Raw genomic sequence first — 15,877 nt, 5'->3', positions numbered from 1 at the left:
GATTTGCCACACAAATGAGTGGTTTCCAGGGTGGCCTGAGATACTCCCACAAAGATCTCAACCACTAGCTTCTCTGAATTACTGTGGTTGCTATACATTTTTAAGTAACTTTATATACTTTTTAAAAGCCAGCTTTGAGCCTTAAAGGCCAGTGAGCCAGGGATATCTCCAGATGGAGGAAAAAAATCAGTTTGCTGTCTCCCCAACCTGTAGCCACTAGGGCCATAACCGTTGGCCTTTCCACAAGCATTTCTAGTCTCTTTAGATAGAGTCACAAGAGGTTATAGCTAGCTAAGTATGACAGTAAGCTCCTAGAGGCCATAAAATATGGCTTCTAATTTTTCTCTCCATGTCCAAGCACAGTTTTCAACAAGCTCTTAATAAATCCTTGAATCTCCTAACAGTTAGAAGATGTCATTTGGAGGGACCATCCCAAAGAAGAGTGTAGAATATGGGGCCAGTGAGCTCAAAAGCTTTGCAATTAGCATGGCAGGAGTCGAGCCCACAGGTGAATGCGTCAGTCACAGCAGGTGCTATGTCAGAGCGGGTAGGTGGGCCAGTCCAGATCTGTCTCCACTGTGAGAGTGTAGATTACACCGGCAGCGCAGCAGAACGACCAGAATAGCGATCAGTGACTTAGGTACGTTAAAAGGATGTTGTAGAAATCTTGAAGTAGATTTCTATCATACAGAGAATTTTCCTTATCTAAACCACTGGATTTACCCGTCCTCCGTTCCCCACGTTTACTCCATCCCTGGCGTCTACTCAGTTTTCAGCCAAATCAAGTTCAGAATAAAAAGGAGATTTGGAGGGAAGTAAGCTGGATATTCAGGCTCCTGCAGTAATAGTCAATTATTGAATTCACCAGAAGCGCCAACTCCTCTATAATGAAGTCCTCAGTTTTTAAATATCTTTAGAAATCAGGTGATTCAGTGTTGGCCACAGCCAGCTGGCTATTTCCTGCTTTCTTATAAAAATAAGATGGTAAAATCCCAGGAGCTGGCTGGGGTTGTTAAAAGATAATCTTAAGCATTTTAATGCACATTATTCTTCATGCAACTTTGAGCCTTAACAGCCTCAAATCGGAATAGGACAGGAATCATATAGAAGAGAACTCAGCCTGCTGCCATCATCCTGCAGCCCTGAGACCCCAGCCAGATCTCCTGTTGTCCTGTGCAACTCCTGGCCACTCAGAGGCCACAGCAGCCAGAGCTGAGAATCAGGGCTGCAGGAGAAGCCATAGCTGAGATGCATTATCCTCACTTACTCTGAGTAGAGTGGATCCGAACCAAAATAAAACAAAAGTTTTATCATTTACATCAAGGTTCATACTGTGTGTTTTCTAACACGTTCGACATTGTTTTGATGTATTTGTGTGCTGTAGCACTTTTCTTCCTCCTTCTCTACTCCTCGCCAACCATGTAACATGTCCATGTCCCCATACCTGGTGTGCTATTTGTACCTCTGGGGACGAAATGTTGGTCAACAGAATGTGTCACTGGCATTTCTCCTTTTTGTTCACAGTATTGTTCCCCTGCATTACTAGAGACCCTGATTGACTCTAGAAACATTCATTGGATAGTCCTTCAGATTTCTTAGTGTGTGTGTGTGTGTGTGTGTGTGTGTGTGTGTGTCCGTGTTTGCCAAACTTACAAACTTATTATTTAGACCAACTTTTTAATTTTTTTTAATGTTGAAGTTGATAGATGATGCATTAACCGGTATCATTTGCCGCGTTCTATTTTGGAGAAAGTAATTTATACTGCCTCTTGGGCTGGCTGTAGTAACAATTTTGACTAAGTGCTTTCTAACATTAATCTAAACCAATCCTTGATTTAGAATCACCTCCTTTCTACTCCAAGACCGGCTTGGTTATAAAGTTTTTCACTGGGTGTCTTAAAACAGTGAAAATGCTTGTCTATAAATGTAGTAAAGTGTCATTGTGATACATTAATCTTTCATCTTTTCTTGCCTCTCCTGTTACAGGACCATGAGTGGTAACATATCTGCAAAATGTTTTATAGGATATGGAGTGCAACTTTTTAAGCCAAGGAATTGAAAACGGGATACGAAACAAGAAGACAGGGGAGGGAGGGAGTCGATCAAGGTCATATCTGTATATTCAGAATTTGGTGGTAGAAAAGCCAAGAAAGGCAAGCTTGCATTTATAATGGGCAGGTGGCACTAGGAAGTGGTGGAAAACCTGCTGATCTCAGAAGACATGGATGGGAGTTCTTTGCCTCATAAAGTCATAAAATTATGAAGAAATTAGCGAAAGTTATAAGCGATGATGTTGAGCATCCGATGTGGCCATTTTGTTTACCTGCCAGTGATTTCAGTGCCCAAGAGGGAGCAGGGTTAGGACAGTAGCCTGAATACCCACATGGACGGGTTCTGCACATTGAAATATGAAGCCCATTCATCATAAAACAAGACTAACGGTTTTTAAAGATGCATTTTCAGAGGGTGTAAATAATGCATAATTGGGAAAGTGTGCTGAGGCCATTTTGAAGGATGCGTTTGGAGGAAGGGTTGTTCTGAGTGCTGCTGAGTGAGTGTAGACAAGCTTGCCCTCACGCTGGTTTCTATTCTGTTTTAGCACATCAGGTCCACCCCTCTGGCCGGGCAGCACCTTCTTCAAGAGAAATGGAGCCCTTCTACAAGGTAGGTCTCTGGCGGCCCCCCTCCCCCTCCCCCTCCCCCTCCCCCTCCCCCTCCCCCTCCCCCTCCCCCTCCCCCTCCCCCATCCCCACACTCCTCCTTCACTCCTGGTGTCTGTCGGGAGAGTTCTGTCTGCTGCAGAGCAGGCACTCTGTGACTGCTGTGGGTTGGCTCTGTTTGTCCAGTTCTCTTTATTTCTTCCTACTGACGTCTCCTGGTTGATATGAATTGTTAGTCTGAAATAAGACGGCTTCTTTGGTCTGTTGTCACTGGTCAGATTCCAGAAGTGTTTGGCTTGCTTTGGTGAAATTGGAATTATGTGGCAGTTAGGATGCAACGATAGCATAAATTGGGCTGGTAAAATCAAACCCTATTACAGGTTTCCAGTGCTTGGGCTGTGAGGAATGTTGTGGGTGTTTTGGCACTTGGGTCATCATGGAGATCCACTTGTTGCTTGCTTTGCCCTGACGTCCATGTGTGCCTGGAAGGGTGACTGGTTTGTTCTGAGGCTCAGAGTTCACACACCCTCCCTCGTCCCTGCAGGCGTCATTTGCAGGGGGACATTCTTTCTGCTGTCCGGTCCATCCTCAGCTGCCTTGCGCGACTTCCTGTACTCAAGGAATTCAAACCGCCTTTCATCTCTACTTTTGCTGTCAAGTTTCTTTAAAAATGGCCAAAGTCGAAGAAGAACACATAGCTAAAAATAGCCATGAGATGCACGCTAACTACTTCGAGAAAGTACTTTGGGGAGATGTCTGCTCTGCGGATCAGCTGGAATTGGCTGGCCCCCAAGTGTCTTCTGACTTCCCCATTAGCCTCTCTTGATTGGCTGGGTGTCAGAGTGGCACAACTGGCCCAGAGCAGATGGATTTGGTTTTGCCAAGAGCTTTGGAACTGTACTGGGCTTAGGGTGAGGAGTTTCAGTGCATCTTGGTTGGTTTAGAGCTGCTACGCCTCTTTTCCCTAAAAGTTACACGCCCAGAGCCAGCCATGTGTGTGAAGGAGTAGAATATATATGTAGCTAAGAAAAGAGGCATTTATCTTCAGGTTTCCAGAGTAGCTCAAACAACTGTGAGAGATGTCATCACATTTGTGCTATTGTTTTCAAGACCCTACAATTGTATGTTGTCTTTTTAATAGCCTGTGAAATTGGGAACTTAAGAATTTCTTTGCATCTTTGCTTGGTCCAGGTGAAATTTAGGTAGGCAGGTCTGATTAATCCTAATTTTAATGACCATCATAAATATCCTAAATATTTAAGGAAAAAAGGGAACTCCCTCCACTCTCAAAAATTAATGCATAATTTTAAAAAAATCTATTCTGTTCTCCCTTCAGAAAGTGTAAATGGAGACCGATTATGATGAGCCTTTGGGTTTTTTCAAGTGGATTTCAAAGTTATGTGCATCCTTATTTTTCCTCTAGATCTGTAGCAATGATATGAATATCATTCATGGTTGGATTATTTTCACAAAAGGAATTTTATTTACTTAGAGCATTTTCTTATAGGATTTTTATTCATTAAGTTCCACATTAGGGAAGATTTGCTCTAAGCATGTTAGTTTTGGGTTATTTCTGCAGGACAGAAGCATGAGGGAAAAATTGATAAGGTTTATGAAGTTGAGTGATTTCACCGTGAGATTCTGTCTCATGGGTGGTAGACTTTTTTTCTTTTCTACATAGGGTTAAACATTCTCCTAATTACTCTAGGCATTGAGAATTAAATTATTACAGATTTCAGATGCTCGTTGAATCCACATCCAATTCAACACATCCCATTTACTTTTTTTGTACATGTGAAAATCAGAAGTATCGTGGTGAGAATTCTGGACTGTGGGTGGGGATTTGCTAATGGTTTTTTTCCTGTTGTGTTTCTTCATTTGCTGTATCTGTATAGAGCGTTCACAAGACACATTGTAATAAGGTTTTTTAAACTCTGTGCGTGTTCTTCTGAATTAATATTTTTTACACTTTATTTTATTGATGTATAGTTGATTTACAATGTTGTGTTAGTTTCTGCTGTACAGCAAAGTGATTCAGTTTTATATATATATATCTTTTTTATATTCTTTTCCATTATAGTTTATCACAGGATATTGATTGTAGTTCCCTGTGCTATACAATAGGACCTTGTTGTATATCCATTCTATATATAATGTTTGCATCTGCTAATCCCAAACTCCCATTCCATCCCCCTCCCACCCCTCCTCCCCTTTGGCAGCCACAGGTCTGTTCTCTATGTCTGTGAGTCTGCTTCTGTTTCATAGATAAGTTCATTTGTGTCATATTCTTGTGTTTCTGTGGCGGGCAGTACTGGCTCATCAAGGAAGTTGCTGATGCCCACGAACAAAAGTTTTACAGTAAAGATACGGGCATAGAAAGAAGGGAGCTGCCCAGTCATGGCAGAGGAAGGTTTAGTTTAGAATCAAGTAGAAGAAAATGTAGCTGATTTATGCTCACTTTCTCATCTTTATATTTTCAATATATGTCCACATTTTTTCTTTATGTCTAAAGCAAGCAGGAGGATGTTTTTCTAGATAATCAGACTAGGAAAGAACTCTGTTACTAGGTTCCAGCCACAAGGATTGGGATTGCAGGCCAGGAGGATCCCCTAAAAAACACAGTTCCTAGAAGCAGGGTAGTAGGTGAAGCTTGGTCACACAGGGTGACACAGGGACCCAGCAACCGGCCAGTAAAGCCCAGCTGTGACCGTGGGCCCTGACCACAACCAGAACTGGCAAAACCGGACTGCACGGGGCCGGGGAGAACCTGCTCTGTGAAGTCACCCTACGGGGTGAGACTAAAAGAATCCAAAAGCAGCAAAATGAGCAGATGTGCCCCATTGCTTCGAGGACAGAGCCTTGTTTTTGACAGGAGGGAGGGAACATGGGCCTGTCACTTCTTGGGAGAGTTGACACTTGTACAAGGCCTTAAAAAGTAAATAGATGGGGGTGGTGCCAGGAGGGAAACACCCAGAGCACATGGGCACGAGAGGACCACAGGTAGAGAGAGCGATGGGGACTTTATGGGGTGGATGCAGAAATGAGGGCTTTGCGGGCACTTTGCAATAATGACATCATCATGCACTCCAAGATGTGTTTCAGAAGAAAGCTGAGATTTCCAAAGAGGAAGTAATGGAAGGTAAAACCTGAAATCAGTGGAACAGAATGACCTAATTGGTACAGTGGGGAACCGATGTGTATTGTCTAATAGTTGTTTGGTTTATAAGCTGTTGAGCAGAGCGGTAGTACAGTTCTCTTTTTCCAGCATAAAAGCAATTGCAAGAATTAACTGGAAGCGCTCGAGGTCCTGTTGAGGGCGGCCTCTGTGTTTCGGTTCTCGCAGATTCACTGGCAAGAGGGCCTGCTGAATCATCTTGCAGTTTTGAGGATAATGGGGTAAGATTTGGTTTGGATTACACCAGGCATGGGTGCTTAACATAATTGGTCATTTCATCAATTCACAGTATTTATTTTAAATGCCATTTAGGCTGCTAGAGACATTTTAGTATGTTAGCAGTTTCAGTGGGTAGAGAGCACTTCAGATCTTGTACAATAGTAACCTAGCTGATTGCCAGAAGGGGACAAACCCTTTGTTAAAAGGGGACCCAGGATGGGGCCCAACAGATCAGTGTGGCTTATTCAGAGCCCTCAGGAGTGGCCAGCTGACAGGTGTCCCCAACTGTCCCCTCTGCCTGTCTCTGTGTGTCTTGGTGACAATCTCTGTGTGTGAAATACATTTTTTTAACCATCTTTTTTTTTTTTTAATTTTTACTAGAGTATAGTTGATTTACAATGTCACGTAAGTTTCAGGTATACAGCAAAGTGAATCAGTTATACATCTACACATAGCCACTCTTTTGTAGATTCTTTTCCCATATAGGCCATTACAGAGTATTGAGTAGAGTGTCCTTGTGAAGTACATTTTAAAATTTCTTAGGTTATAATATCTCTTATTTTCTTAATTAAAAGAGTAAACTATTGTATGTTTTCTTCCAAACTCCCTGGCCCCGAACTCCCCCCTCTCCTTCTGCCACATAGATACACATATTCCCTTCACCCATCAAACTTAAAATTAGGTTACTTTATTTAAACATCACCCTTGAATGAATTATTTTAATGAGTCAGTGATTCCTAATTAAAGACATTCCTCACCTCTGGTCTAACCCTTCAGGGTCTGCTCCCTGGAGGGTGCATCCCACAGCTACACATGACATCACTGCTCTGGCTCGCATCATTTCTTCTACTAAGAGTTGCTACGAGCTGCCGCCCATCCGATCCTCCATGTCTGCCCCGCTTTGGCCTTCATAGGCTTTATAGGCCTCCGAGCTCCCCACGGAGTTTTGTTCAGAGAGAAGCTGCTGCCTTTACAGCTCTGAGCCAGCTGACCATCTGGACCTACCCACACTACCCCACCTGCAAGCATTTCATTAGTCTCTGTCTCTGTGTGTCAGGCACTGGATTAGGCTGGAACTCCCCTGGGAGGCCCAGGGCCTGCCCCCTCCACCACTGACCGCCCGTCCTGGGGTCAGACCACACGTCCCAACCCTTCTTGCAAAGCAGCTCAAGCCTTGATGCCACCACAGGTCATGCAGACCTGCCCAGTTACCAACCCCCTGCCAGCCTTCTGGGCCCTCCCTCCACTTTTCTCCTCTCTATCCCTCCTGTATGGGGCCACTAATTATTATTAAGTCTATTCCCATAGGATGCAGGGGTGGAATTAAAACAAATTCCCTAACACGCATAGCAGATGCTTATTTCTTTTCACTTCTGACAGCCCCCTGGATGAGCTAATGAAATGGAAAGAAGACCTTCCAGGCCTTTTCAGTGCACAGAGCAGGACTGAGCTGCCGCAGGCCCGAGAGCAGATAGGGGAAAGGAAACCAGATCTTCTGCTGTCAGATGCACGTTGTCCCCATGAACGCACAGATGTGCTTGCCACTGGTGTGAAACGTGCAGGAAGTTGATTATGCCCAGTAGATGACCTGCTTTGGGGGTTGCCAGCTTCCCAAGTTCTAGGCTGGCTTCATGCACTTACTTTCCTGGGAGTCCTATTATGTATCACCCACTCTCCACAACCCTTACGCCTTACCCTCTCCCATAGCTCCGCAGTGGGTTTTTTCTGGTAAAATGTATGCAGTACCGCCCTTTGGTTGTGTTTGGGGCTGTGAAAGGCTCAGCAGCAAGTAGTCAGTATATCAGAAACGAGTTCTCATGGAAAGGAGCCCTGGATTACCGGTGAGGGGACCTGGCTGTGGTCCCAACTCTGCCACTTGGTAAACTCTGACCTTGGGCAAAACTCAGGCATCCCTAGGGTTTCATGTTCTTGCCTGTGAATTAAGGAGCGGACCTCAGGAGTGGCAGGGGTTTCCTGTGGATTACAGCTCTGATCCATACTCGCAACTTCCCTAGAGTGGGTCGAGGACTTTCCTGGTGGTCCAGTGGTTAAGACTCCGTGCTTTCACTGCAAGGTACACAGGTTTGATCCTTGGTCGAGGAAGATCCTGCATGCTGCGTGGTGCGACCAAAAAAAAAAAAAGACAAGAAAAAATGAAATATAGAAAAGTGGGTCAAAATGGTTTCGAGGCGTAGCTCAGCGGGAGGAGTGCTACCTTCAGCCAACAGTGTCAGCGGATGGCCCAAGGAGAGGAAACAGGGTGATGGCTGGCTGGCTACATCTTGATCCTTGAACAAACCCTTTCTCATGGATCGTAGGGAGGCAACCTACTACAGATTTGGACAACCTGGAAAGGAACCATCTTGGCCTCATGGGCACCTTGCTTAACCCTCTCTGTGGGGGTAATAATAAACATGCTTGCCGTATGGGGTTCTTATAGGACTCAATGAATTCATATCAGTAAAGCCCTGAGAACAGGCTGAATTCCCAGAGTTAGTTATTATAACATTGTACAAAACTATGACTCTTAGGAAAACAGGGCTCACATCCTCTGGATGTGGTGTCCCTGTGCTATTTCTCTTCTCTGCTAAAATTTCCCTTGTCCATTTGTTGGGGCTAGTGATTCTCAGAACAGGGCAAAAGATGGGATACCCCGGATCCTATTGGATTTATATGTGGATCTGAAAGACAACTTGTTCAACTCTTTATATCAGATTCCTTTCAAATAGGACTGCTTCCTTGTGAGGTCCCCCAGCTCACAAAGACTGAGTTATACCCCTTGCTGTACAGTTGTACATACCCAGCAGGTGCATAGATAACCACGCAAAAAAGCACGGATTCAGCACCACATCAGCCCAGGTTTAAATCCCTCTCTCTTTGGGCACCAGTTGTTTGACCTTGGGCCTCAGTTTCAATTATCTGTAAAATGGGGCTACGAGTTGTGCTCCCCAGAATCTTTGCAGAGATTAAAGGAGGGTGTGAATGTGGAAACATTGGTCCAGTCCAGTGCCTGGCCTGGCACCTCACAAACACTTAATAAAGAGTGAAGTTAACCTTTGACTCTATTTCGTGCCCAAGGTTTTTGGTCGTTAATCCTGGCCTGGCGTATTCAGGGTGAAAGGTTCCAAAATTCCTTAAAGGAGCGGTCTCCCAAAAGCCTCTCCTTTGCATGATGTCCACTCACGCTGCCAGCCTTGCCAGTGTTTCCTTTCTGATAGAACCAGGGTGTCTGCATGGCCTGGGTCTCTGGTCCAGGCGCTTCCTTCTTTCTCTCCATCAAGACACAGATTGAAGGTTTTGTTCGGGTTTACCCTGCCCCTCCCCTACACATTGCTTTCCCATTTGGTTGCAGCCTCTGGGCTCTTTGGCTTCTTTCATCTAATCTGCTCCACAAGCTGACTCTTTTGTCCATTTTGCAAAGAGGGCATCCACCTAATGCATAATCTCTTGATTCTTGCCCCCAGGCATACCCGTTTCAAAAAAAAAAACGACAGTAATAACAGAAAGGGAACAAAAAAACCACTCTACGTTTTCCCCCCCATGCTAATTGCCTTCTGTCTTTGTTTGGCCTGCAGAAGCCCTTTGGTTTTTTGGAGGAGCCCTTATCTCTTGGCCTGTTTGTCTTATTGTTCTGCCCTGAGTTATTTGTAAAGATATTTATGTAATACAATAATAAAGTCACCTGGCTATTTTTGTTTACCATCAAGTGAAGTTAAAGGGCTGCGGCTCTGTTCTCCTCATCACTCACATTCTGTGTGGTCACTGAGAAGATGCTCTTAAGTTAGTTAAAAACTGTAAGGAAATGCAGTTTTATTTTATTTTTACCCCCATCTTTTTTTTTTATTGAAGTATAGTTGTTGTACAATATTATATGTTACAAGTGTACAGTATAGTGATTCACAATATTTAAAGCTTATATTCCATTTATAGTTATTATAAAGCACTGGCTGTATTCCCTGTGCTATGCAGTATATTCTTGTAGTTTATTTTGTACCTAATAGTTTATACCTCTTAATCCCCTCCCGCCTTTCCTCTCCCCACTGGTAACCATTCGTTTGTTCTCTACATCTGAGTCTGCTTCTTTTTTGTTATATTCACTAGCTGGTTGTATTTTTTAGATTTCACATGTAAGTAATACCGTACAGTACTTGTCTTTGTCTGACTCAGGAAATGCAATTTTAAAAGAAGCCTTTGATAGAATTCTGACCTTCACTGTCTTTTTTTTTCCTTAATTTATTATTATTTATTTATTTATTTTTCGCTGTGTTGGGTCTTCGTTGCTGCATGCAGGCTTTCTCTAGTTGTGGCGAGCGGGGGCTACTCTTCATTGCGGTGTGCGGGCTTCTCATCACGATGGCTCCTCTTGTTGCAGAGCACGGGCTCTAGGTGCACGGGCTTCAGTAGCTGTGGCACGCTGGCTCAGTAGTTGTGGCTCATGGACTCTAGAGCGCAGGCTCAGTAGTTGTGGCTCACGGGCCTAGTCGCTCCGCGGCATGTGGGATCTTCCCGGACCAGGGCTCGAACCCGTGTCCCCTGCATTGGCAGGCAGATTCTTAACCACTGTGCCACCAGGAAAGTCCTTCACTGTCTCTTGGGAATCCAGATTTGCCCCAGCTTCCCAGTGTCTGCAGCCTGGCATGGACACTGAGAAAGCATCAGCCAGATAGCCTGTGTTTTCCTATCTGACTTTAATTTCAGCCAGTCTCTGTACCATTGTCCATAGAAACCCTGTTCATGAAAATCCAGTGTTGTACTCGGCCCGATAGACAGAAATAGGGAGGCCAGAAGGAACTGCCAGCTTTACCAGGGACCTGGCATTGAGAGCTTCCTCTGGGCCAGGCCCCTGCTGGGTGGGTGGGTATAAGCTGGTTCTGCTGTTTCCAGAGGAAGGTGGAAACTGGGGCAGGAGTTTAGGAGATGGAGGGCAGGGCCGGAGAGGGAGTTTTAGAAGTTGTCAATCCAGAAATGACCGTGGAAGTTACGAGCATAGATGAGATTTTCAGGGGGTTATAGAATGAAAAAGAGGGAAAAGCTCCATCTTGAAGACCTAGATTTGTGATAGAAAGAGGAGTGCAGCTGACAGCAAGCAACCATGACATCAAAGAAGCCGCTTAGTCAGAAACTGGAGGAAATCACTGAAATGAAGGGAAAGAGTTTCAGAGAGAGGGGACTGGGTAAGAGCAGCCACTCTGCAGAGAAGCCAGTGCGGGCGTGGGGGGGATGGATGGGGCTGAAGAAAAGCCACCTGTGGGCTCTGATGATTAAAGTGGCACTAGGGCCTTCGGGGCACGACGGCTAATCTTCTGTCTGTATGGACCTGCCTATTCTGGACGTTTCACATAAATGGAATCAGACAGTAAGTGACCTTTTGTGTCTGGCTGTATATATTCTTTACACTATTCCTATATTAGCTTTATGCCTTAGGTATTATTACTCCCGTTTTGCAGATGGGAAAAATAAGGCCTGGAGCAATTGTGCTGCTCAAGGTCACAGAGCCAGGATCAGAAACCTGGGCTCACACTCATCTTTGGCTCAGAATGGCATCAATATTTCTAAACGGCTTTGCACTTTAGGTGTTTAGACAGACAGCCTGCTGTGTTTTGCAGACTGGGGCTGGGGAGAATCCAGTTATAATGCTTAAAAGCAATTTATAACGATGAGACAAAAAGATGGAAATGAATGCTTGTCTTCTTTTGTTTGAGTAGTTAAGAGGCTTCCTTTCTTCTTTTGTCCCCTCACATGACTCTTGTAAACAGCTAACTTTAAGATATTTTAAAGACTGAGGAAAGAGAGAAAGGGAAATCCTGAAATTAGTCATTCAAAGATTAATGCAATGAGAGGGTGCACTTCTTAACAGAATGAATATTTTATTTGAGTGTATCTGAATTTTATACTAGGAAATAGAGAGATAAAGATAGTTTTACACGGATTACAATTGAGCGACAGGAATACTTCCTTATAGTTTAATTTTTGGCGCATTTAAAAATGTTTTCCTTGTCTATTAAATTGTATCGTATAGATGATAAAATAAAAAGATTAGACAACTTTGGATCGTATTGTACTGCAGAGCCTGCTTTTATCAAAGTGCTCAATCTTAAAATACAATTGAAAAAGTCAGTCCCCTTGAAGTCCTGTTTAACCGTGCGTGGATGGAAGTTTAGAAATATTTCAATACAATTGCCAAGAGGCTTACAATGAAGAAGAATTTTTTAGAATAGACTAAGGGAAATGTTCACATTACAGTTTCAGAAGTGAACTTACAAGCATCCACCTGTAAACTGCAAGAGGTCAAGTTTGTGTTCTTGTTTGGTTCCCTTGACGACCAAAAGGTGTGGCTGAGAACTCCTGGGTAGTACTCGCTGCGGTGCATGTGATAGGTCAGGAGTGTATGCCTCTGTGTGTGTGTGTGTGTGTGTGTGTGTGTGTGTGTAGATGTGACTCCCCTGCCACCCCCCTGCCCCTCTTCCGCTGGTGTTTCCATCCCACAAAAGATGGTATGAGGATAAAAGACCTCAGTTTTCAATTCAGGCCTACCTGGATCCATTCCCTGCCTTACTGCCTAATTGCTGTCTGACTTTGGGAAAGTTACGTAAACTTCTTTGAACTGCTGTAAAATGCAAAAATACCAGTCTTGCAAGATGAGTATAATTATATGTGAAGATTAGATGATGATCTGTGTATTGTCCCTGGCACTTAGTAGGTGCTCCAAGTGTAGCTGCCATGGCCACTGCTTTCCCTCCAGGGGAGGCAGCATGACTGGGAGAGAAGAGTATGGATCTTGGAGCTGGCCAGTCTTGGCTGCAAAGGCCAACCTCTGCCGTCCACCAGCTGCGTGATTTCAAGCAGCTTATCCGATTGTTCAAGCCTTTCCAGCCAGTAAGACAGATAGTAGTGCTTCATGGGATTTTGTGAGAATTAAAATAGTGTATGTACAGGGCTGACACAGTGCCTGGTGATTATTGTGTTCAGTAAATAGAATTCATTATGTTTATGATAGCATTTCTGCGATTTCCTAAGGTTTTCAATTCCTTCCACCCCCAGACAACAACATAAAAAAAAAAAATCCTTGCCCAGTTGAACTGATGTTATATCTTCAGAAATGTTTAAGACTGTTTTCAGCCTCTCTGAAGGTCCTGCTACATGAAGGCAAATGTCCACAAGATATGCACAGGAGGAGGAGAACTTGAGCCCTCACCAGCTGTTCTCACGGACGCTTTTGAGTGACTAAGATCTTGCGGAAATGTGACACAGAAAAAGAAGTTTCCTTGGGGATGGGTTGGAATAGTTTGTGATCTGTATTCCTGTTTCTTCCTCTTAGTGTCTTGATGGTGCCAGAATACGAACTATTTGCAAAGATTCGTTTCAAAGATGGGAGGGAGGGAGAGGGAGAGAAAGAAGGAGAGACATACTTGCAGTGATAAAGAACTTTAGAACTTGGTTTAAAGGATCTTGTTGAACTTGTCCCCTGCTTCATGGTCACTGTAGCGCACATGGTTGGCCCCTCTTTGGGCTGTGATTTTTTTTTTATGCGGCATGCGCAGGATGATGATTGGATACACCTTGCAGGGAGGTGTTAGAACCACAGGTCTGTGCCTGATGACACCTGCCAGTAGGGCTACTCTAACCCAGTGTCTTGGCTATGGAGTCATTTCCTACACGTTGGACAAGATTCTGAGGACATTGTGACAAGAGACAAAAAGCCTGTGACATATAGAAAGGCCAGTTCTGTATTTATCATTTGTGTGTACCGTATATCTCAGACTTTGAGAGACTTCATTTTTTAAGGTTTGCCATGGTTGGGAAATGAAACAATTATGAATGAAGTTTTCACTTTTAAACTTTTGCAGCTGTTGTAGGCCCTAATTGGGGTGCTCACAGGGACGGCATGGGTACCAATAGCCATATCAGGGCATCAGTGGCATCTTTCTTCTCTTGTGGGGCCCACTGTTCGCTCCCCCAACATGATATTGCAACATAATATTACAAATGAGAGGTGCCAACTTTTTACAGGAGCTCCCTGGCCTCGGCGATTGGTTGAGAGACAGGCACATGACCCAGCCCAGGCCAGAGTTCTACCCTGGTCTTTCTTCTCTTGGGTATGGGAGCTCTAAAGGATGTGCTGTCATCACAAGGCCTTCCATGTATCAATAGAACTGACCAGTGTACAAGAAATGGCACCAGCGCAAAGAAGCAGAGACAAGGGACCACTCTACTACTGTCCTTCCTGTGGTTCGATTAGATGAGCTCATAAATTCTCCTTTTTACTTAACCCAGCTTGACGTGGGTGTTTTTGTCTGTGTATGTATGTGTACATCCAAGAGTCCTGACTAATAAAGAATCTCTAAGTGAATAGCATCCATTCAGCTAAATATATATCACTGATGATTTCTGTGTGTCAGTGAAATTCCAACCTCCCCATTGTCCTAGGAGGCCCACTTAAGTGGTTTGGCTGTCATTTGAAAGAAGATGAGCTTGGAGAGCTTTCCAGAGATGGTGACTTGAGTTAAACAGACAAAGTAGGATCATGGTAATAATAATACCTATTCTCTCTGTCCCCCAGCTCAGCTTTGCCTTTGGTGGGAATAGGCTCGGAGAGGCTCAGATTGAATTTACAGAGGGGCTGCCTGCAGCCTCTTGGGCTACAAACTTTGACTCTAGCGTTTTCCCAGTGTTCCCAGAAGAAGTTACGAGCGGCACTGTAATGAGACCAGCTTGGATCACGTGACCATCTGGAACCAGTACTGTAATCAGAGGAATGGGAGGCGCGGGTTGGTTTACACGGGGGGGTGGAAGCGTCACTTGGAAGCACATGGACGGATGGGGAGATGGAAGGATCTCCAGATTGCAAGTCAGGGTCAGTTCCCAAAGAGGGGGAAAGGAGCTGTCTATCACAACAGCACAACCATTTTAAAAAACGAGGCAACAGACAAGAAAATGTTAGGTTACATAATGCAACTATTCGTGGCCATCAAGTGGAAGGTCGAAGGCTGAGTGCACATCTTCCCCTTTGAGACTCTTCTTTGCACGAGAAGGGCCATCATCCACGGGTGTACAGGTGCCAAGGTCTCAGGGCATATGGTGGTGTCGGTCAAGTTAAGTAATTTCCCAGAGGCCCAGGATCTTAGGCAATGATGACATTCACCTTCCCTGGCAAAGTGGGGGGTCGGTGAAATGCATTACTTTAACCAGACTTGCCTCATTGGTGATAAAGGAGAGACAGAAGATGGGATACAGCTTCCCTTTGTTGAGGATTAACCTTGAGCAACCAACCTCGGGATGTTCGAGAAGTTCTCTCAGCAGCCAGAGTTGATCCCCAGGGTCCTCACTTCAGAATACAAGATGCTTGGGCAGTTAATGTATTAATCAGCTAGGGCGGCCACAACAAAATACCTCAGACCGAGGGGCTTCTGCAACAGAGATTCATTTACTCACCGTTCTGGAGGCTGGGAGTCGGCAGGCTTGATTTTTCCCGGGCCTCTCCGTGGCTTGCAAGTGGCCACCTTCTCACTGTGTCCTCACATGGCCTCTTCTTTGTACTTGTGCTTCCTCTGGTCTCTCCCTCTTCTTAGAAGGACACCAGTCCCATCGGATTAGGGCCCTGTTAGGGTCCTGTTGCATTAGAGCCTCACCCTTACTTCTCGTTTAATCTTAATTACCTCTTTAAAGGCTCTGTATCCAAATTCAGTCATATTGGGGGTTAGAATTTCAACATATGAATTTGGAGAGGGGGACACAATTCAGCCCATAATAGTGAATTACATGCATACATTTCACGAACATTCCTTAATTTCCTACAATGTGCCAGGTACCCTTGCTGTGACAT

General features: G+C 44.5%; 1 protein-coding gene across 4 annotated transcripts in view; it reads left to right on the top strand.

Moving 5' to 3' along the window:
- The window catches only part of FOXN3 (forkhead box N3), a 396,925-nt gene that overhangs the window by 277,187 nt on the left and 103,861 nt on the right, over positions 1-15,877 (top strand). For all 4 annotated transcript variants that reach the window (XM_061182795.1, XM_061182797.1, XM_061182796.1 and 1 more), the window contains one exon: positions 2,600-2,664. In XM_061182795.1, coding sequence (XP_061038778.1) covers positions 2,600-2,664 — 65 coding nt within the window. The remainder of the gene's footprint in view (positions 1-2,599; positions 2,665-15,877) is intronic.

This window comes from Eubalaena glacialis, chromosome 2, assembly GCF_028564815.1.
Source record: "Eubalaena glacialis isolate mEubGla1 chromosome 2, mEubGla1.1.hap2.+ XY, whole genome shotgun sequence".
Taxonomy (NCBI): Eukaryota; Metazoa; Chordata; class Mammalia; order Artiodactyla; family Balaenidae; genus Eubalaena; species Eubalaena glacialis.
The sequence above is the reverse complement of the archived record's forward strand: the minus strand, read 5'-3'. Positions and strand labels throughout refer to the sequence as shown.